Source organism: Silurus aristotelis (assembly GCF_946808225.1).
Source record: "Silurus aristotelis genome assembly, chromosome: 15".
In the NCBI taxonomy this organism is placed as follows: Eukaryota; Metazoa; Chordata; class Actinopteri; order Siluriformes; family Siluridae; genus Silurus; species Silurus aristotelis.
The window spans coordinates 6,156,680-6,179,355 of NC_139588.1; the positions used below are offsets into that span (position 1 = coordinate 6,156,680).

Below are 22,676 nucleotides of genomic sequence, written 5' to 3' on the forward strand. Positions count from 1 at the left end.
TATGTAACTAGTAATAATATATAATAATTGTTTAGTAATTCTCAAATATTTAAAATATAAATTAGGAAGGGATGTATTATTACCAGAAAGAACAATGCTGGGAGTGGTGATAATGTAACATGTAGAAATACTGTTTAGCACGTGAGCAAAAATTCCTGAGATTGATACTTTTTAAGATTTGTAATTTAATTTATATCTTATATGCCATTACAAAAAAACAAAAAACCCAATGTCTTTTTAACAATACCACAAAGTAGTTTTTAAGTAAAAACACTTTCTATCTATCTATCTATCTATCTATCTATCTATCTATCTATCTATCTATCTATCTATCTATCTGTCTATCTGTCTGTCTGTCTGTCTGTCTGTCTGAATTTATAAACAAGTGATAACTGGAAAGGAAAAACTCCCTGAGATGGTATGCAGATGAAACCTTGAGAGGAACCAGACTCAAAAGGGAACCAAATCCTCAACACCGAATGTCCATTCATTACAGTTCCATCATTGTTGAGGTTACCAAATGTCCACTGACGGGGACTCAAATGTAAAACTGTTCATGGTGACTGTTGTCCTTTCCGTCATCCGACACAAGAGGTGTCTCACATTATAATCATATTCCTGATAATGTTAGGAAATAACAGTAATAGTTATGAGGGTAAATGACACAAACAGTGTGGCTAGTGATAGCTGACACTGCTGGACCCCTGAGCAAGGCCCTTAATCCCTTAACTGTTGTTACAAAAACAAGATCATTGTAGCTTACTTTGGACGGGAACATCTCCAAATACCATAAATCTGAAACCTGCACAGCATTTAAAGCTCCATTTCAGGTTTTACAGATGTGTCTGCACAGCAAAGTCTAGTTGTCTTATTTTATTAATTTCTTTTTACAAGTATATAACCCCAAACACATGCCTATTAAAGATTCCAAATTGTTAAAATGTTTTTGCCAAATAAAATCTACAAATACTGTACGATATATATGTGTATGTACATATTTTCCTATCAATGATCCATTGATATGACTATTGTTAATCACTAATGAAACAAAAGCACAAAAAACACCACAAACAAATCCCTTCAACTAGAAATGCTGTATGTATATATATAATATATATATATATATATATATATATATATATATATATGTGTAATTCATTTATGTGAAATAATTCCTTCTATGGACAATTTTTTTTAATCTACAAACCCATAAAATCAATTTCCACTTTCTCGAACAGAATACACAGAAGGTTGTATTGAGTTTATTTATGTTATATAATCTAATGAACATTTGTTGTATAAATCTGAATAGGCAGCTCACATGCTGTACAGTATAATTATACAATTAAAAAAAAGCACACCAAGCGTAATAAAAAGGTCAAACAGCTCTTAAAATAATCACATTCCAAAACATGGCAAAAAATAAATAAATATAAGCTTAGATACCGAAAGCATACAGGCTCAGTTTGACAAACAGAGGAGAAAAAACCCAACAACAGTAAAACAAACATGGCACGAAGTCTCAGTGCAATACGGTCCCTGTGCATATAAATGTACTAAATAGTAACCACACATCAAGATTGAAACCTTTAATATAAACTTCCTAGCAAGCAGGAAGCACAAATACTGGTCCCCGGTGAAATGCAAAATATTCCTGTTCATGCTTTCCTACTTAATGGGACGAGTTTCCCAAAAAGCTCTGAAAGCAAGTGATCGGTACGAAACCCGGCTCAGGTTTGCAGATGAATCAGTACTGGTGTAATGGTTTGACGTTGTTTTTACTGTTAAGTACACTAGATCTAAGATGCCGTCGTGTGGCATCCTGTTGCCAGAGCATCAACATTTAACACAACAGCAGCATATTATTATTATTTTTGATTATTGCTGTTCGGTTTGTTCACGTTCATTCCTTTTTGGCCGTCACACCCTCTGTGCTGAGACTCCCAGGAGGCCCGGAGCTGTAGGTCGGCACGCTGTACTTAGTGAGCACCGACTTGAACTGATCCAGTGTGGCATCGGTGCGAACTCCTGTAGGGTCAAAGTGTGTGCGGCTCACCCTGAATCCGGCTTCAGTCAGGTACTGCAGGAACTTATTCAACCTGTAAAATAACACGAGTCCATAAATCCACTAGCAACGGTCATATACAGTATGTATTGCTATGTATATATGTTCATTATTTGAAATAATTCACCCCATTAGCCCCTCGATTTAAATGTCCTACACGCAAGCAGGTACTTCTTACAGAACTTACAGATCAGGGAGTGATGGGAAAAAAAATCAGTATGCTGCTCAGTAGCAGAAGAAGTTTACTCTAATCTGCTTCTGGTGGATTTTATTTTAAATCACACGTACAGTAGATTAGGGTACATATTCAAAAAAGCCCAAATATACACATCAAATACCTAAACTATGCATTAGAAATAATCACACACTATAAAGGAACAGCAAAAGGTAAAACTTGGGGGGCACTGATCATTTTGCCAATGACAACAGTTTCTTGGCCAGCTGTTTTTGGTTTATTTGCTTATTTATTAATTATTCTTCCTAATGTCATGCTAGCGTCAGTGGCTATTTTCATGATGGGTAAAGCAAAACATTTCAGTAGTTTGTATAGTATTACAACAATAGAATCTTATACTATGAACAGCTATACGAGGTCCTTCACTCTAATACTCACTAAGAACTCCAGTATTTTCCCTGGTAAGCCATTTTTATTGTTATGAAAAAAAGAAAGAAAAAAAGGCACGTCGCAAAGCCAGATGAGATGCGTCAAGGGCTGTGCTACTGACAAGCTACTTTTAGGCAACTCCAGCATTTGATAATTAGTTATAATCATAAAAACGAACAGACTTCCCATAGCCCACCAAATAAATACATATATATTCCACTCAGCTGATGCTCACGATTAAATCTAAAGATCATCACTAGTCTTTGCTGGAGGAGTTAATATTACATTATTGCTCTTATCTTTATTGTTGTTGCTTCGTTAGAGAAAGTATTTTACTGCAGGCTGTAAACCCGCAGTGAAGAACAATGAAGACTCACTTGGGCATGTTCATGCCGCGGATGCTGTGGCGATGGATGCTGTAGTAGAACGCAGGGTGCTCCAGGGAAGCGTCCGACTTCAGCTTCTTCACCACGTTACTGGACTCCTCTCCAATTCTCCGCTTACCTGAGTGTTTTACAAAAAGTGTTTTTTTTTTTTGTTTTTTTGTTTGTTTGTTTATTTTTTTTAAAAGCTCAACTTTATTTGCTTTATGGGTTAGATAATAATCATGAAAAACCAACAAGCTAAATTGTATTAAAAATGACAGTATGGCCAGTTTGGCGGGAAAATGTGATGGTTTTTAATGGGGCTTTTTCCCCCATTGTAGTTTTCCTGAGGTTGTGCCATGCAACTGGCTTTATCCCTAAACAATAAAACAGCCAGAGAATGGAAAACAAATATGACTTATAATTGTGAATAAGTGAACCCAGAACCTGATTTCTCAATGGTGTCTGCTTCTGCCACCTTCTGTAAAGTTTTGATGACGACGCCACACTCCACTAGTGAAAGGTAAACACAAGCATGCTTTAACAGATTGTTAACACTCTGATGAATATTAGATATTAATGAATATATGGAAAAGTAGTAAGTACCAACATGGACCGACATGGTTAAGTAACTAATAAATCTCATAAACGACACTTTATGGAGAAAAAGGAAAGTTTCACATTTAGCCCCGATTTACAGTTATAATAACCTCCACTCTTCTGGGAAGATGAAACAATAGATTTTGGAGTGTGCTGATGGAGATCTCATTCAGCCCCAATGGGGTTAGTAAACTGATGTAGGGTGAGCTGAGGGAACTGGGGTGAAGTCAGTATGGGTTAACAGGGTTGAGATCAGAGCTCTATAGCAGGCAACTCAAGATCTTCCACTTCTACCCATGTAAAGCATCTCTTTATGGAGCTGGTTTTGTGCACATGGGTAATATCATGCTGGAACACGTATGGGTTTCTTAATTCAGGTAAAGGAAAAACGTCATGCTATAAACATCCGGTACGATCGTGTGCCCTGAATTTTGTGGACGGTTTGGGGAAGACGCACACATGATGGGAAAAGTCACTCAATACTTTTGTTCATATGTAATGCATTTCATCACACTACATTATTTAAAGATATACAGATTTGACACTAGTGGGCAACAGGGTTAAAAATCAAGCCTTGGTCATGTCTTTGAAAACACATGCAGACTAGACTAACTGGTATGATTAGTGCCATTAGATTAGTGGTTAATGCATTGGATCTGAACGTTGTAAATTCCCAGCCACACCAAGCTGCTCCCCATTGGCCCCTGAGAATGGCTCTTAACCCCATAACTGTTTGGTTGTATTTCTCTTTCTTTCTTTCTTTCTTTCTTTCTTTCAGCTTCTCCCTTTAGGGGTCGCCACAGCGGATCCTCCGCACGATTGATTTGGCACGTTTTTACGCTGGATGCCCTTCCTAACGCAACCCTCCCCAATTTATCCGGGCTTGGGACCGGCACTGAGAGTGGCTGGGGTTGGTTCCCCTTGTATGAATGAGATAAGTCCAAGGCCTTGTATAGTACACAGCTGCCTCCTTGTACTCCTTACAGACCTAGGTTGAATCATGTACCTTGGTTGGCTAGCATCGGTTGGCCTGTGACAGAGAAGGTCTTGAGTGTGGTGCAGTCTGCCTCACAGATCAGAGTCTTCACCAGAGGCTGAATGTCCTCCATGCTGTGCTGCACCGCCGCCAAGAGCATACGCCTCAGGAAACCGGTGTTGAACAGAGAACCTGACCTGGGACACACACAAGCTCAGGTTCTGGGTAAGTACATAAAAGATCCACTCAGTCCAGGTTACAATTTTTATTGTATATATTTATTTCGTGAATTATATTTCACATATGTATACGCTGCTAATATTCTAGACAGTCGTCTCATAAAAGTTGTATCCTGGACATAAGTGTTAATATCATGATATATAATTAAAAAGATTGAACATCCGTAAACGCAGCTAACCAGAGAGGTCCCAGCTCAACTGCGGTCTTCCCCGGCATGCTGCCATGGCAATGACACGGGAGCTGCCTGTACTGATTCTCTAAAGAAAGAAAGGAAAAAAAAAAGAAAACAGAACCATGACTTGTATTCGGAATATTTTGTGCAGCTCAATAGTGTCGATGATGGAACTGTTCAAAATTGATTAGACTTTTTTGGGTCTGTATTCTGTGCTTACCCTCCACCATACTTCCAGGCTTGAGGAAAACTCTCTCTTCGCACCACTGGCAGTGCAACAGCTGGCGCAGTTTCTTGGCGGACTCGTCAGCCTGCGTGGGGCCTCGAAGCACCCGAACCACCACCAGCACGAAATGTTCCAACGCCACAGCCAATAAAACCTCGATACCTTTATTACAGCGTGCAGCCGCCCTGAAAACACACACACACAAATCATCCAGGTCAGCGAATGTCCCATAAAAGCTTTTAAATCATTTACATTATAAATTAAAAATACATTTAATGAGCTCAAAGCTACAAAATCAGATCCAGAATTATTATTTTTTTTATCTGATAAATGAATTATGTTCAACCTCCTTGGGTTTCTACAGCAGACACGAGACACCCCACCTGGCTATAGATGCCACAACCATGCGAGCCGCCAGCTCCCTGTAGTATTCCGTCCTGACTATCTGGCAGCCGTAATGGCGCAGTGTCACGTTCAAGGATTTGGAGTAAAGCGAGCCGGTGTCGGTGGACGTCACAGAAACGATGCCCAGGTTGCGCACGTTCCGGAAGGCGGCGTCCAGGTAGTTCACGGACGTACCGAAAGGATCCAGGTGTCTGATAGCGAAACAAGAACAGTGTGTGAGAACTAAATGTGTTTAGGTGTTTTCATCATTCAAGTCGCTGAGCCTCCTGATCAGTTCAATTCTCATTCAGATTATTTACTGTAGGAACAGAACATTTCACACAATGTTCTCACTCGGGCACGACTCATCAATTTCATATAAACCCAGCACTAAAAATAAATAAAGAGCACTCAAATAAACGAGGATCCCATGTGTACATTTACGAGCAGAAATGTTATGTTTCACAGACAATTACATGAGATTAGTCATGGAGACCTGCAGATCATCAAGATTTACATTCATTTCCTTCCCTTCATTTTCCAGCCTTTTCCTTTTTTGTCCTGCCCTTTTCTTCTTGACCTGTCCTTTCCATCCCTGCCCTTCCCTCCCCATTCCTGCCCTTTCCTTTGTCCTGCCCATTGCTTTCCATCCCATTCCAGCCCTTTCCTGTCTTGTCCTGTCCAGATCAGCCCTTTCCTGTCTTGTCCTGTCCTGTCCCTGCATTATAATCCTGACTGTTTACTCACATGTAGTCAAAAGCTCTCAGGTGCATGAGGACATTGGCGTCCATCTGAGTCACTTCCACAGTCTTGATGTCGTCGCTGTCTTCCGTTTGTTCCCCCTCCAGCTGGATGTGGTTGAGGTGGCAGTTCTCCTCAATCATATTGACACAGGCCTCGTTGATGTCGTTGATCGTCACGTTAACGGCACTGCGCAGGTGCTTGGCCCACTGCAAGCCCATTATTCCTGCAGATTGATGATAGGATAGAGGAGAGTAAGTTTTAAAGATATTAAAAGAAACAGAATCTAAACTGCCCAAGGCAAACATTTTACAATAAAATCCTGACAGTGCTGCAGCTTTTGTGAGCTCATGCTAAGGAACTGGGCAGATAAATGCTTTCTGGCATCATTTGAGGGCATCACCCTCACCCTGTCTGCACTTGTTCTGAGATGCCAGATGCAATGTTTCGACCTCTAGAGATTACTAGTGGGCAAAAATTGGCAGGAACAGCGGTGGTGAGAAAACGAGGGAAGAAATTATGATTTCGACGTACAGATTATACATTATTACTCTATATTTCTATGTACAAATTATAATTTCCATGTACAGATTCTACAGTATTATATTTATTACGTTTATACTGTATTTCTGTTATTGCGTTTTAGTCTCATGGTGACCAATATGATCTCTGTTGTGGGGAAAAAAAATTGTGCGGGCAAATGTTGACCTTTTGTTTTCTTGAGTCTCAAACAGTTAGAAGAAGCTTCTAACAAAATCATGTGTCCAAAAGATAAACGAAGTAAGTGCTATTTTCTGGCTTTAGCATCTCATGGTTACACTCAATGTATCTTCTAATCTGACCCCAAGACCTTCTCATTATAGATCAGATGATAAAATCATGAGCTTCACCAGTGGCTCCAAATGCATCCAGACACTCTAGAGGATTCCTTTCTTCAGCAAGAACTGCAAGAGCACAAAACACCAACTGCCTGCCAGAGAGAGAGAGAGAGAGAGAGAGAGAGAGAGAGAGAGAGAGCGAGTAGTTCTTTATTTATAAAAAAAAAAAAAAAAAAAAAAAACACTAATTACATTAGATATAAACGCAAATTTGCAAGTTACTGACCTGTTGGTCTTCATCTTACGGTTGAAGTAAGTGTCGGTCTTCATGGGTGTGCTGTGGTTGGGCATGAGCTGCACGTTGGTGCCCAGTTCTTTCATGATCTCATACGCCTGACCTGGCACTGAAAGACAAAAAGGCAGCAGAGCAATGTACAATTTGCTTTTAATATAAATTCTGCAGAATCTTTGTGAAACAGAAGATCGGCAACTTGTCTCACCCGGTTCCTCAAACGATGCATCGGAGGTGCCCGAGTAGCTCGCTTCGGTCTCGCCTTTGTTGAAGTGCCGTTTGAGGTGGCTGATCATGTCCGTTTTCCGGGCGATGGTGACCGAGCACACCACACAGTGGTAGTGTGCCACGAGCCGAGCCTGACTCTGGAGGACATGCACACGTCAGAAAATTGGACATGTCCCAAAAGTATTGGGACACCTGACTTTTCCATTCATACGTGGTTTTTGAACACACGATTGTATAAGATGTTTCTGGATGACACCAATAACATCCTTGTGGAGTAAATGAATGAGCACATCCATCTCATGCTCACCTGATCCAAGCTATGGCTGGACTTCATCTGTCTGCATGGCAGGTGACAAATACACATCCTCTGACCTGCAAGAACCAAACACGCGCAGAAGAAGTCATGATCTCAGAATATGTCTTAACTCCACACAGTTCATGACCTAGTGAGGTTCAATACACGTCTGGTTACCTTCAAATTCCACATAGACTTTCCAGTGCAGGTTCTGAAGGTGGCGTCTCAGTTTGTGGCTGTAGCAGGCCTTGAACTTCTCCTCTGGGCATAACGGACACGACTTTCTACCAGCTGGTAAGTTCAGTGGACAAACACGGTCACTGACAGTTGGTTTTATATCTCTGCTATAGGCTTAGGTACATCCCAGATACTTCATATCAAGTTTTCACTTATTTACCTCCATTTAAGTCCACGAGCATCTCCAGACCTTCTAGAGAAGTCTGGATGGACACGTGTCTCTCTAAAAAAACAAATATACATACATATAAAGATTAGCTGCACATCCTATCAGCCATTTTTCTTTAGCTAAGAAACCAAATCAAAAAAAGGATTCACATCCACTAAACCAACACCTGACATCGAAGAGACGGGGGCTTGTCCGCGAATGTCCTCAGTTTTCACTGCATCACTGGATGTCACATCATTGACAGACATCTGTTTGCTATCATCCTCAGATGCTGCTGCTGCTACCGCCTTCACAGGGTCTTCTACAGAAATGTTACAGTTCATTAAAAATATTTTTAAGGGAGAGTTTAAGTTTACTTTTCTGAGATTAACATTTAAATATTAATGACGTCAAAATGTTCGTAAGTGCCATCAATCTGACGTCATAACATTGTTAGTTGTAGTAAAAGCCCAACATAGTCGAAACATAAATCAGCATTGCGCCCCCATGTGACACAAACAAATAACAACCGAACCGCGAAAACCACTAGAGGTGGACGGCCCTATTGCGGAGCTCCGCGGTCAGACAACTACATCCCAGTCATGCCAACCAGCAACTCCAATTCTCTGAAACCTCATTGATCTCTAAACAGTTTTATTCTGTGCACAGTAAGCGAATGAAGTGCATCTATGAATTTTATCAACCGGGACGAGAATACATTTCATTATTTTACGCTTATCTGCGTCTAGGTCCTGTGATGAAGCTCCATGAGGAGGCCCATATTTACTTTAGCAGTTTAGAAGTAGCGCTAACAGCACATTTAAGTGCAGCACAAAGCCATTTGCAGCTTGACCTATATTTTCCCCGAAACTCATAACCCTGTTGTTGCTGCATTATCGCGCAGAAACAGGAGTTCGCATGCCTTTCATACTGGCGTCCTCCTGGTGAAGCTGCACCGCGAACTCTTCCTTGAGCTCCGCCATTTTGACTCAGCTGGCTGCGTAGCGACGTGCCTAACGCGTTTATTTCCCACCTTTATTCTGAAAAGCCACGCCTCTTTTGCGTAGGAATCGCACTGGAGGCGGGGCTGCTTTAAAACAGGTGGGGGGGGGGGGTTTAAAAGGACGGCGCTCATTGCAAGGCGTGAAGAAGGCGTCACGCGTTGTTGTGGGCGTGGCCATACGTCACAGTGGATCCAAGAGAACCTCGTGGAAAACCTGCAAAATTCTGTATTTTTGATTAAGCGTATAACAAAGTCTGACTGTCAGTTTCCTTTTAATGTCTGGTTGTCGGTGTTAAAGTAGTTTGTTGTCAGTAATCTTAAGCCAAAAGACAGTAAAAACCTTCAGGGACACAAATCTTCTTCTTCTTTCGGCTGCTCCCATTAGGGGTCGCCACAGCGGATCATCCGTCTCCATACCACCCTGTCCTCTACATCTGCCTCTTTCACACCAACTACCTGCATGTCTTCCCTCACCACATCCATGAACCTCCACCACATCCCTCACCACATCCATGAATGGGAATCCCTCTCTGTGATGAGTTTGCCACATGCGGCCGGGCAGGCTCGCGATAGGTTGTCCACCGGTGTAGCCCGTGCTGCTTTAGAAAGCGCCATGAAAAAAGGAAGTAGGAGGGCAGCCTATAGAAAAAAGGGTGCGAGTGTGGGCAGCTCGCAAAAGCTAACCTGGCTGAGGATGAGCACGTCCGGCAGAGGCTGATCAGATGATATGTCCTTCTGAAGACAAAAGGTGCGGTCCAAGAACCAGGGAGCTGTGAGGTAGGAAAGCAGAAGTCGCGAGAAGCGAATGTTAAATGAGGAAAGGTAGCGCGTGCAGGTGCCTTATGCACTCGGGTAAGGGGCGTTCCCCCTCCCTGCCATTGGGCACACGCTCCTGTCTGTCAAGCCAGACTTGGTGCAATTGGATGCTTCTGCAGAGGCCAGGTACATCTCGAACACGAGATGATGAAAGAGAACATCTATTAAGAGAGTCGGACCTGACACTTAAGAAATGCGTAAGGATATGTAGAGCATCAGAACTGTCAAAAGAGAATATGCTGACCATCGAGGGACAGAAAGCTGAAGAAGTGCATGTAGTACAGAGAGTCAAACAAACTCCTAGGACTAAGTGTAAATTCTGTGGAAAACAGCATGAGTGGAAAAAGCTAAGCTGCCCAGTTTATGGAAAGCAGTGCAGAAAATGTGGCAAGATGAACCCTTTTGCAACCACATGCAAAACAAAAGAGACAAAGAGAAAAGTTATACACAGTGTAGCAGAAATGGAAGAGGAACTGTTTTAGGAAATCCTAAGCCTCAGTTCACAAAAGAGAGAGGACAAGCAGGAAAAACTACTGTTTGTGACCATGCTGATAGGAGAAAGACCTGTAAGATTTTAACTAGACTGTGGAGCCAGTTGTTACACCTGGATACAGTGATGGAAAAGACTAAACAGATCCTGGTCATGTACAATAGGAGCACCCTGAAACCAGTAGGAAAATACAGAATAAAAATAAGAAACCCCAGAAACAGAAAACTCTACCGGCTGGAATTTATTGTAGTGCAGGGAAGCTCGTCAATGCCCCTGCTAGAAAACAAGGCCTAGAAAGCAATGGATCTGGTAAGAATACAGCATGAAAATATTATGGCGATTGATGATATTGTTACCACAATGAGTCGCAGAGAAAAGGATCAGTGGGACAAGAGTGACGTGTTACAACCCGCAGTATTTTGTATTTGTATGCAGTGTGTAATTGTGTTCAGGTGCCATCCCGAGACTCCAGTCCAGGTCTTCACTGCATTCCTGTGAACTAAAGCCACACCCTCTTCCCTTCTGATGACATCACCAGGAGTCGGCCTATAAAGTCCAGGTGAAGCTGTGATTCGTGAGCTCGCTTAGCCGACGCTCGCTTTGCTCGTTATTTTGGCTGTTTTTGTGATTTCCTGTGACTGACCTACACCCGTTCTGACTCTGAGTTTGCCTTGTCCCATTTTTGTACCTCACTGTCTTATATCTGTAAATATATGTGCATACATATTTGTTGTTTTGTTTACCGGTAGTAGGCGTGTGGCTGCCATTTCTGTTGGGTGTGTTTGTTCCCTGTGTTTTGGTGAGGGAGTTAGGGAAGTGGTTTGTCTTTCTTTTGGGTTTTATTTGTAGGCAGTTAGTGTTTGTCCAAAGTGCTTTTTATTATTTTGGCCTATTTGTCCACCCTAAAGTCTGTCCCGGTGCTTAGTATTGTACATACTTCAATATACCTTCCGTTTACGATACCCTGGTGTTTGTGTTTCCATTCCCCCATCACACTTTTACTAAATACACTTTCATCCACCTAATATATATTTACCCCGTGCCTGTAATCACACTGTGACCCTAGACTGGGACTTAACACATGCATAGGGAGTATGCTGATGTATTTGAAGGAGACGGATGTCTGGAAGGAAAATATAACCTAGAAAAGGATCCTGCAGTTAAACCAGTAAGGCTTCCAAAGCGAAGAGTTCCAGTGGCTCTGATGAAACATCTAAAGGATAAGCTGGGAAGCCTGGTGGAGAGAGGCATCATAGCTCATGTAGAAAAGAGCACGGATTGGATTAGCAGCATGGTGATGGTGAAGAAACCATCAGGAAAGCTAAGAATTTGCATTGACCCAAGACCGCTTAACAAAGCACTAAATCATCAACACTTTCCCTTGCCCACCATAGATGATGTTCTCCCTGATCTGACCAAAGCGAGAGTCTTTAACGTTTGTGATGTGAAGGACAGGTTCTGGCACATAAGGCTTTCAGAAGAGTCAAGCTACCTCAATACCTTCGCAACAGCATGTGCCAGGTATAGATGGATGAGAATGCCAATGGGGATCAGCCCAGCTCCTTAAGTGTTCCAACACAGGTTGACTCAGGCATTGAAGGGGCTCCCAGGAATCCGGATAATAGCAGATAACATCCTTGTCTGTGGAGAAGGTGACAATGATGAAGCAGCTGAGAAAGATCATGATGCAAAACTAAGACAACTGCTGAGCCGTTGTAGAAACAGAAACATCAAACTGAACTTCAACAAACTCAAGATGAGGCAGAAAGAGGTGCCATACATTGGACACAGACTGACTTCTGAAGGACTAATATGATCAACTGATCCAAAGAAGGTGAGAGCCATAGTGGAGATGCCCAGACCATCAGATGTGAAGGGACTCCAGAGATTATTAGGTATGGTGAACTATTTTTCCAAATTTTGCCCACAATTATCAGACAGCTGTGACATTTTGAGACAACTGACACATAAAGACACTGTTTAGGAGTGGACTGATGTACAGGAAGTAGCATTCAACAAATTGAAACAAATATTTGCCTCAGCACCTGTTCTGAAGTACTACAACCCAGACGACAACCTTGTTCTTCAGTGTGACCAGTTGCTTATAGCAGCAGGGTCCATACACTCACAGAAAAAGGATATGCTCATATAGAAAAAGAATGCCTGGCAATCGTTTTTGGAATGGACAAATTCCACCAGTATACCTATGGCAGGAAAGTAGAAGTGCATTCAGACAACAAACCCCTAGAAACCCGTAAGAAAGCCATTGCTCAATGCACCGAGATTGCAGAGAATGCTTCTGAGACTACAGCGATATTACATGTAATGTTGTCTATGTGCCTGGTCGACTATTGCATCTAGCAGACACTCTCAGCAGAGCGTACTTACCAGAGTGTGCTGCAGAGGGATCAGTAGAGACAGAAATTGAGACAATCAACATGTTGCAGTACCTGTCCATATCAGAAGGGATTCTACAAAAGATACAGAGGGAAATTGCTACGGGTGAGACATTTCAGTTGTTGCAGAAAGATTGATTGTCCAGGGATGGCCAGAGGAGAAAACTCAGCTGGAAGAAGAGGCAAGACAATTCTTTTCTGTAAGAGAAGAGCTTAGTGTGCAAGATGGAGTGATTTTTAGAGGAGAGAGAGCTCTAGTACCAGCAAAGCTGAGGGCCGAGATTGTGGAGAGAATTCATGCGTCACACCTAGGTGTTGAAAGCTGCTTGCGCAGAGCAAAGGACTGTGTATACTGGCCTGGGATGAGTGCTGCTATCAGAGCATACATCGGGAAATGTGCTGTTTGCAGAACTGTGGATGTACGACAGCAGTAAGAGACTATGTGCACACATGACATTCCTATGAGGCCTTGGGCAAAAGTGGGAACAGATTTATTCTCATTCAACAACAGAGCATATCTTATCACAGTTGACTATTTCTCCAACTTCTGTGAAATTGATTGTCTTCCTGATACCAGCTCTGGTGCAGTGATACACAAGTAAAGGCCCATTTTGCATGACACGGCATCCCAGACACAGTAATCTCCGATAACTGGCCACAGTACAGCTCTCAGGAATTCAGACAGTTCAGCACTGTTCGGGAATTTAGACATGTAACGTCATCTCCGGCATATGCGCAAAGCCGAGTCTGCAGTAATGATGGCCAAACAGCTCATGGGAAAGGCAAAGAGCGCAAAGACTGATCAATACCGGGCTATTCTAGAGCACAGGAACACCCCATCTCAGGGATTCAATGCCAGTCCTGCCCAAAGACTCTTGAAGCAGGAGAACTAAAACATTACTGCCAACACATAACAGTATTCTGAAACCAGATGTTATAAACACAGAGCAGGCTGTAAAAGACAACCAATGCAAACAGGCCTACAACTACAACAGAGGAGCGAAAGATCTTAGACCTCTGTGTGAGAGTGAACAAGTAAGAGTTCAGTTGGACACAAAACACAGAGCACATTGGTTGCCAGCAAAGGTTAAACGAATGGCCAACAACTGATCATATACGGTTAAGCTGGAAAATTGAACTGTTGTACGAGGAAATCAAGTGTTAAATTTGATCAGACCCATCAGAAGATTCTTACGGATAAGGGACATTCAATGGCAGTACCAGAGTCAAGCACAACACACACACACCTTTTAGTTGCTAGCAACAGAGTCGTGACAACTAGAAGTGGCAGAATGGTCATGAGGCCGTCACACTTGAAAGACTTTGTTTATTGTGTTTTATTGTTCCTAAGACACAGACATGCTATTTTGAACATACGGTGTACCTAGTTTTAAGTTTGCAGTAGTTGAATTGTTAGGCTTGTGTTTATTTAAAAAAAAAAAAAAAAAAAAAAAAAAAAAGAGAAAAGAAATCAAATGTATGTAATGCTTATACATGCCACTAGGCGGCACTAAGGCATCATTATTATCTGCTTAACTTTAAAACCTTTTCTAATACATGCGCATTTTCATTACATGCTATTATCTTTAAGAAATAGGTAATAAAAAGGCCCTAGTGTTATTTCCTGTTTGTGTGTTCTCCTAGGTTCAGTGGTGGGTGTGAATTGTAACGCTGATCAGAGATTGTACAGCGTTAGCAAAGCCAGCCTAAAGGGCTTCACACGTTCTCTAGCCACAGAGGTCGCGTCTCAAAATATTCGAGTCAACATGGTAGCTCCAGGTCTCCTTGATCCGTCTTCTTTCCTCAATACAAAGTGTTTTATTCATCAATATTATATTGTACTGTTTTGTAAACCAGTGCGTTTATTTTGGTTTTGTTTTGCCTTGTAATTGTGGTCAGGATTCATCCGGACAGACATGACAGCAGAGCTGAACGAAGACGAGCATAGAAAGCGGATCCCATTGGGTCGCTTTGGTGATCCGGTCGAAGCAGCGGACGCCGTTCTGTTCCTCCTGGAATCTCCGTACATCACCGGCCATGTCATGTCGGTGGATGGAGGACTTCACCTGACCATGTGATTCCTGATCCCCGCTCATTCCTGCCCGCTTTTCCAGCAATGAAGGAATTAGCAAAAGGGAGGACTTGAAAAACTTTGTGTAGTTACAGATCTCGAATTAAAATTCTTTGTAAACAGGACTGCAATTGTCCATAGCCTTTTATCGGCTCGGTCTGAAGGTTTATGCGAACCAGATCCACTTTGTGGTCATACTTAAAATACATAAATTACATATGTTCACTCAACTGTAACACCACACATGATTTCGATTTATAGTAAAAAACATTAGCCAACCGCAGCGCTTTCAGTACCGACGTTCTTCCAGCAGTTTTTTTTTTGGGAAGCGACCTCCAGGCGTGAACGATCAAGGAAGATCGGAAATTTCTTTCTGAAATGTTTCATATTTCAACCTTTAAGGATAAGATTGGACTTTGAGAGATCGCGCATGCTCCGTCTCCCTCACAAAACAAGACAGCAAGTCATTCTGACTGTGAGTTTGTGGACAATTGATCATAAGTACCCATGTGTTCTTGTCGAACGTTCCATTCTAAAACCAATATAGAGGTGGTTTCTACTAGTAGGTTGAGCTTTAACCTTTCTGAGAAGGATTTCCATTAGATTTTGCAGAATGCCTCTGTGGATTTGTATGAAAGTCCTATGAGGGCATGCGTTATAACATTATATATATATATATATATATATATATGTTATAACGCATGCCCTCAAGATTGAGTCGTGTCAAGATCGAGTCGTGAGAACGAAAAAAATAAAAAATATATAAATTATATATATATAATTTATATATTTTTTCTTTTTTTCGTTATCACGACTCGATCTTGACAGAACAGTGTTTCCTCATGATTATTAATGAACTTCTCTGTTTATTCGTGTAAGAGCTTGTTCTAGAGGCAGCATCATGGATACAAACCATAACCATTTGCGGTCCACGCGTTTAAAACATGTTCTTATCCAGAATTCACAGGAATGATCACGAGGAATGTTCTAGATGCAGCATCACTTCAGCTCGCTTTTGTCTACAGGCACATCGTGATGGAACAGTGTTTGGGTTTTTGGTTCCATTAAAGGGAAATTGTAATTAGGAAATAGTACAGAAGGACCCTTTCTAGGTATAGGTGCCAGTGAGCGCCCCCTACAGCAGCCCCCCTGCCTCACCCTCACCCATTCAAATTATGTACCTATTTCTCTGCTGAAGAGATTTTGAACTGGAGATTTTGCATTGATTATTGAATGTGTCAAACCTTTTTTTATGGATGGTTGTGAATGATTTGTATATAAAATATAAAGGTATTATGTATACACCCAGGGTCTGCAAGTTTTTCAGGTCAAGGACCCGTTAGGCGAAAGAGTCATGGGGCAGGGACCCCCTAATAGAAAATGTGTCCAAAATAGCCACTGATATTAATAGAATAATATTAACTTTTAAGTTTACTAAGAACATTTAAGTTGTTCACATTTGTCTTTTATTTTAATAGATTTGTAGTTTCATCCATTTTCCTTTTACTATCAGGTGGACTGTTATACATTATGTGAAAATGAAAAAAGTATTTTTTCTTTGATGTTTTTACCCTCTTTTATGCAAATTTTCTTTTTACACAATTTTTTAAATGTAACCAATTACCCGGACCCCCTGTTAAAGACCCATGGTATACATCATGGTTGTGATGCTGAGGTGGGCACATATTTTTAGTCGTATATAGTAGTAAAGCCATGTATACACAGTACTGATGTATGTACTGTAATATACTTAGAGCTATAAATCACTTTTATTTTTTATAACCATTCTAATAAAGTCTTCACAGTGAAGCTGCAGAGACAAAACACAGAGATGGCAAAGAAAACAGCACTGACACCAGAACATACTTTCTTGCGGTGTAATCGTAACTTTTATGTTTTATCCTCCTTTCCCACGGGAGGGATTCTGCTCAGACCCTCATCACAGGCACACAGCTGAGTTGGATTAAGATTCAGGCTGCGGTTTATTTTTAGCTCATTGAGTGATTTTAGTGGTGTGTGTTTGTAGGGGGCTTTATGCTGTAGTGCAGAAGGTTGAGGTCAGAGGTCGGCGTGTGGAGGATCTGAGTCGCGGAATGATGTCATCTTTACTCTGCCTCCGACATGGTGTTGTCATACATGCAAGTATATTCCTTTAAATGCATCTCATATAAAATACAATGAAAGAAAAACAATAGTCAGATCTTTATGGAGTGTGTGATGATTCATTTGGATACATTTTAGAAATGTGAACTAAAATATATTTTTTATTTATTATTAGCTCTTTATCCTCCATGCATAAGCTTTACATGCACTATAAAACTGAAAACTGACCTGAAACTGAATTTAGAGCATCGTGTATGGAAATATATACGTTATACTCTAGTTTGAGTAAATCCGTCTCCATCATGGCCTCTTTTTTTAGCTGACAGGAGTGGAACCTGATCTAGTCTTCTGTTGCAGCTCATCCACCTCAAGGTTTCACATGTCATACATTCTGAGATGCTTTTCTACTGACCACGGTTTGCAAAAAGTGATTATTTGACTATTTTACTATAGACTTCCAGTCAGCTCAGACCGGATTGATAATTTTCTCTATAAAGTTTCTCTATAAGGTGCTGCATGTTGTTTGGGGAAATTTTTTTTCTGTAGAGTCTGTGTAAACTCTACAGACTGTTGTGTGTGAAAATTTTAGGAGATCAGCAGTTTCTGAAATATTTCAACCAGGTGCTATCACAGTTTTTCTCAGTTGCTTTGGAGCATTTTAAATATTTGCAAACCAGTAAGTGCATTCCTTAATACAATGTGTACAAACGGCAACACAACATATTTCTTACAAATATATTTCTCATCTCTCAAAAGTAAGTATTTGTGTCAAGAAACATCTCATTGCCATCAGAACGAGCCCTTTTGTCATTGTTTACAAACAAGATGTTTAGTCATGTTGTCTGTATGACGGCACACGGTTTCAGCGTTTTCTGACGTAAACTACGGTTTGGATCACGATGATCGAAAATGCTAAATGTTTTCTGTACGGCGTCTATTAATTTGCAAATGAACAGTGCAAATGTACACATTACTGTATGTGGGATACTGATTGCTAGAGGATTTACACTTTTACTGTTCTGTACTCGTGTTCGCTCGTTTCGCCAATTAAAGGTTCACAAGATTCACCTTTGACCTATTTTAGAGAACTAGTTGCTTATTGGTTTTTATTGATTATCGAAATTCAAGATTCATCTGCCCAATTCATCAATTTAAGACACATTTACAAAATAAAAAAAGTAAAAAAATAACTGGTTTAACCATTTCACAATTAATGACCTACACGTTGAATTGATGCCAAAATGTTTTGGGGGTTAAAACTAATCAAGTAAGAACCAGTATCATATATTTTTGATCAACGTGACAAATAATTAATAACGAAGAAAAACAGCAGACAATTGAATGCAGTCAATTGAACAAATGTACCGAAGCCTTTCACAATTCAATTAAAGCAACATGAAATTGCTTTTATGATGTGCGCAAATGACGACATGATGTGGAGGTCGAAAGAGTTGTTTTGAGAATTTTTTTTGCTCCCAAAGCAACCGAGAAAACCGTCACGTTAGATCACAATCAGAATTCGCTTCGTTCGGATATTTGTTGTAAATGTTTACAGGCTCTCTCAGACTTGTATCTGCACAAATGTCCAGTTGTTCCTAATAAAGTGGACAGTGAGTGTAAGCGATTCCAGAATTTGCCTCAGTAAAATTTGGACCCGTCTATCTTCATTAAATGAGAAAATTGCATTTACATTTATTACATTTGGCCTCTTTGGTACTTCCATTACCTCATTTCAGTGTTGGTGGTGCTGGGATTTAAACTCACAACCTTCTGATCAGATGTCCAACTGAGCTACCACTGGTTGTGGTCCCAAAGCAACAAAACATGCTAATAATCAACAAATAGGTGGTCCTGAGTATATTATGCCTTACTTCAAGAAAAAGACGCACATTTACCACAGGTCTTGTATATCCAGAGAATTTTATTTATATTGTTCATAAACCAAAAACAGTCAGAAGAACATTTTATATAGCGGCATGTCAGCTTGGAACTAAAAGAACAAAATCTTTCATCGGTCCTTAAGTATGTTTTGTGTTGAGACAGAAGTAAGAGGCAAAAAAATATATATATATATTGAAAGGAGTTGAGTGAGTACATATGAAGGTCATATTTCTGCAAGCTTTACATTTGTGCAATCCTGCTACCCTTGACTCTAGTCGACTAAGATATTGTTACATAATACAAGTACCAGAGTTGAATACGTGGATATATGTGTAATAGAGCTATATATTAATACAAAGGAAAAAAAAGATACGTGTAAATAATTCAAATGGTGGTAAATATATAGTTAAATAAAGACTGGGCTTAAAGCCATGAGGAAAAAAAAATCACTAATATAATTTAATGTCTGCATCTGGCTATAAATACTCCCCTTTCCCCCTTTTTCCTCATATTATAAAGTACACAGTTGTGTGTGAGCGGGAAATACGCTTTCGGAAGCCCCTATAACTCGTGTACCATCTCGTATCCACTGTGTCCTCGGAGTCGCTAATTTGTGTTATGTAAATTCTTTGAAACCTTCTCACGTTCTGTTTAAAGAGACAGTGTAATCTCTTCCGCAGCCAATAACACTTCATGTTCTTCTTCTTAGTAATTCTTAGTATCTCCTGCATCGGATCGCCCTCGTTCCTAGTATTCCTACACCCACTCTCATTTATCATTCTGAAAATCATTCAACCTCATAAACCGGTTCAGCACCTGTATCAACTTCCCTATTCCCAAACACAAGATAGAGAAAGACAAAAAATATATAATAATAATAATAATAATAAAAAGGCCCGGCCTTGTGCAATAATCTATGGCGTCCAGACATGGTGGATATCTGTGGTACTGTGATCAGTCTATCTACACCCAAGACTGCTGTGGTTCAAATAAAAAAAAAGAAAAAGAAAGTTCACTACAAATAGGGAACGCCACTATTAAAAAGCGAATTATATTAAACGTACCCGTTAGAAACTCCACCCCATTTCCCATGAATCTTTCTGCTACAAATCGAATAGCTCTTGAAGAAACAAAGGCACTGAGTGTTGAGTGCTACACACTGGAATCGTAGTAACACATGCAGAACTAGAAGCTACGTCTTGGTTTTGAATCAGGCACTTATGGTAGAAAAGGTGATCATTGGTTTAGTACCTCCTTCCTCAACTCAGCTTGGTGTGTGTGTGTGTGTGTGTGTGTGTGTGTGTGTGTGTGTGTGTGTGTGTGTGTGTGTGTGTATATGTGTGTGTGAGTGTGTGCGTGTGTGTGTGTGAGTGTGTGCGTGTGCGTGTGCGTGTGTGTGTACTGTCTGAAAGAAAATAGATATGATCTCACTTCAGTGCTTCTCACACCTCCTCAATTCCCATCGTCTCACATGGACCGAAAATCTTCCAAATTTGTAGTGAACTGGAATCTGGTTTAGTTATTTATTTATTTTCTGGATTGAATTTTTTTTTTTCTTCAGCTAAGCTTCGAACAGCCGAGAAGATTCGGTGTTCCTCTGGTATGTCTGTTGGTGGTGTCTGTTTCTGGGACGGTGGCACGGGGGGTCACAGGGTCATGATTAATAGCGTGAGGTTTTCTGAGCAAGCATCTACAGGTCATCGCTCTCCACCAGGGTGCCAGGGGGAAGGGGGCTGGAGTCTGGGAAGAAAGCTGCCTTCACGTCCAGGCCACGCTCGGTCAATGCGGCGTAGCGGCTGGTCGAAGGACGCACCTTCTTGGGCTTCGGGGTGTGTGTCTGCTGATACTGGTCTAGGAAAAAAAGAATACAATTTCTTTAGTCAAGTGTATACATAGATCAGGTATATGAACACCTGCCTAATATTGTGTTGGTCCCCCTTTTGCTGCCAAAACAGTCTTGACTCATCGAGCATTAACATCATTCACTTCTTCAGCAGTTTGAGCTACAGGAGCTCGTCTGTTGGATCGGACCACATGGGCCCTATCGCCGGTTCACCACTGTTCCTTCATTCAAACACTTTTGATAGATACTGACCACTGCAGACCGGAAACATTCCACAAGAGCTGCAGTTTTGGAGATGCTGGAAGCTTTGGAACTCGTTCAAATCCTTACGCTCGCTCATTTTTTCTGCTTCTAACACGTCAACTTTGAGGACAGAATGTTCACTTGCTGCCTAAAAAATATATCCACCCAATAACAGGTGCCACGATAAAGAGATAATCATATATATTGACATCTATTCGGACCTGAATTTTCTTCAGTTTGTGGTTCTTCACCAAACTGTTACTGCAAAGTTGGAGGCACACAATTGTATTGCGTTGAACCGAATGAAATTTTCCCATCGCTTGAACTAGGAGACCCAAACCTGTTCCAGCATGACAATACCCCTGTGCACAAAACCAGCTCCATGAAGATACACTTTCCATGGGATGAACTGGAAGGACACCCCAGGTCTCCTCACCTCTCCTACATCAGTACCTGACTTTACTTAACACGCTTGTAGCTGAATGAGCACAAATCTCCTTAAAATCTAAAGGAACATCTTCCCAAAGGAGTGGAAGTTTTTACAACAGCAAACGGAGACTCCATGTAGAATTCAAAAAAGCATGTACTTATGGTCAGGTGCCTACAGATTTTTGCCCATAGAGTGTGTTAGCAGTAGTCAACCATCCTGGGATGAAAAGATCGGTTTCTGGTAATAAATAAAAATGAATGTTTCACTCGAGTGTGTACTGAGCAGGTTTTAACGCTCTGCCTAGACAGAGACGACCCGAACACTGCATGACGTAATCCGCTTTCTACACCATGGAAAAACAGCTTTACATGCGAGCGAAACATTCAGCACAGTATTACACACACAATATAATTTTATTGCTTGGGTTCTTCCACTTGCCAGCATGTTGTAATGGTTCCTTTATGCTCGCTATTATAGAGACCATCCTCTCTACAGGACACTCGCATAACTGTAGTCGGATGCTTTGTTGACTTAATGAACTAATATCGCATGTAACAGAGTTGATGATACAACGGTTTTGGTGCCGGAAAGGGAGTTCCCTTAGATTGGCTACATCTACGCACATGTTGCACATCGCTTCCACATACATCACCCGAGTTTGGCTCTTAGTCCACATTCCTGCGCCTGAGTGAATGTGAAATTGTTGCACCCCAGGTGTTCGTTCGTGAACGTATCGTTTCAGCGTTGAGTTTTATGTGTCTGTGTCTGATCAGCATGTACGGTGGATATAAAACGTCTACGCGCCCTTATGAAATTTTTAAAACATAAAGACAGATTTGTCTCTAAAAGCTCCTACATGCGCTGTCCCTCTAATAAATTCATTTCTAATCCTGTCCATCCTCGTCACTCCCAACAAAAACATCTTCAGCTCTGCTACCTCCAGCTCCTCTTCCTGTCTTTTACTCAATGCCACTGTCTCTAAACCATACAACATCTCAGGTCTCACCAC

At 41.1% G+C, this 22,676-nt stretch overlaps 2 protein-coding genes across 17 annotated transcripts in view; both read right to left on the reverse strand.

Annotated features, from left to right (window-relative positions):
- Nucleotides 1-1,246: 1,246 nt before the first annotated feature.
- On the reverse strand, nucleotides 1,247-9,533 carry LOC310738090 (TRMT1-like protein). The gene is made up of 16 exons (XM_083563045.1): nucleotides 9,314-9,533; nucleotides 8,579-8,713; nucleotides 8,404-8,466; nucleotides 8,184-8,297; nucleotides 8,019-8,083; nucleotides 7,692-7,848; nucleotides 7,478-7,595; nucleotides 7,264-7,343; nucleotides 6,380-6,599; nucleotides 5,632-5,844; nucleotides 5,243-5,433; nucleotides 5,029-5,107; nucleotides 4,641-4,807; nucleotides 3,482-3,547; nucleotides 3,047-3,173; nucleotides 1,247-2,099 (listed from the first exon to the last, which is right to left on the reverse strand). Exons 1-16 carry the CDS (start codon nucleotides 9,372-9,374, stop codon nucleotides 1,904-1,906), a joined length of 2,052 nt encoding a protein of 683 aa, XP_083419171.1. The 5' UTR covers nucleotides 9,375-9,533; the 3' UTR covers nucleotides 1,247-1,903.
- Nucleotides 9,534-19,175: 9,642 nt separating this feature from the next.
- The window catches only part of palld (palladin, cytoskeletal associated protein), a 104,440-nt gene continuing 100,939 nt past the window's right edge, over nucleotides 19,176-22,676 (reverse strand). For all 16 annotated transcript variants that reach the window (XM_083562949.1, XM_083562941.1, XM_083562956.1 and 13 more), the window contains one exon: nucleotides 19,176-21,002. In XM_083562949.1, the coding sequence (XP_083419075.1) occupies nucleotides 20,842-21,002 (161 nt within the window). In that variant the 3' untranslated portion in view covers nucleotides 19,176-20,841. The remainder of the gene's footprint in view (nucleotides 21,003-22,676) is intronic.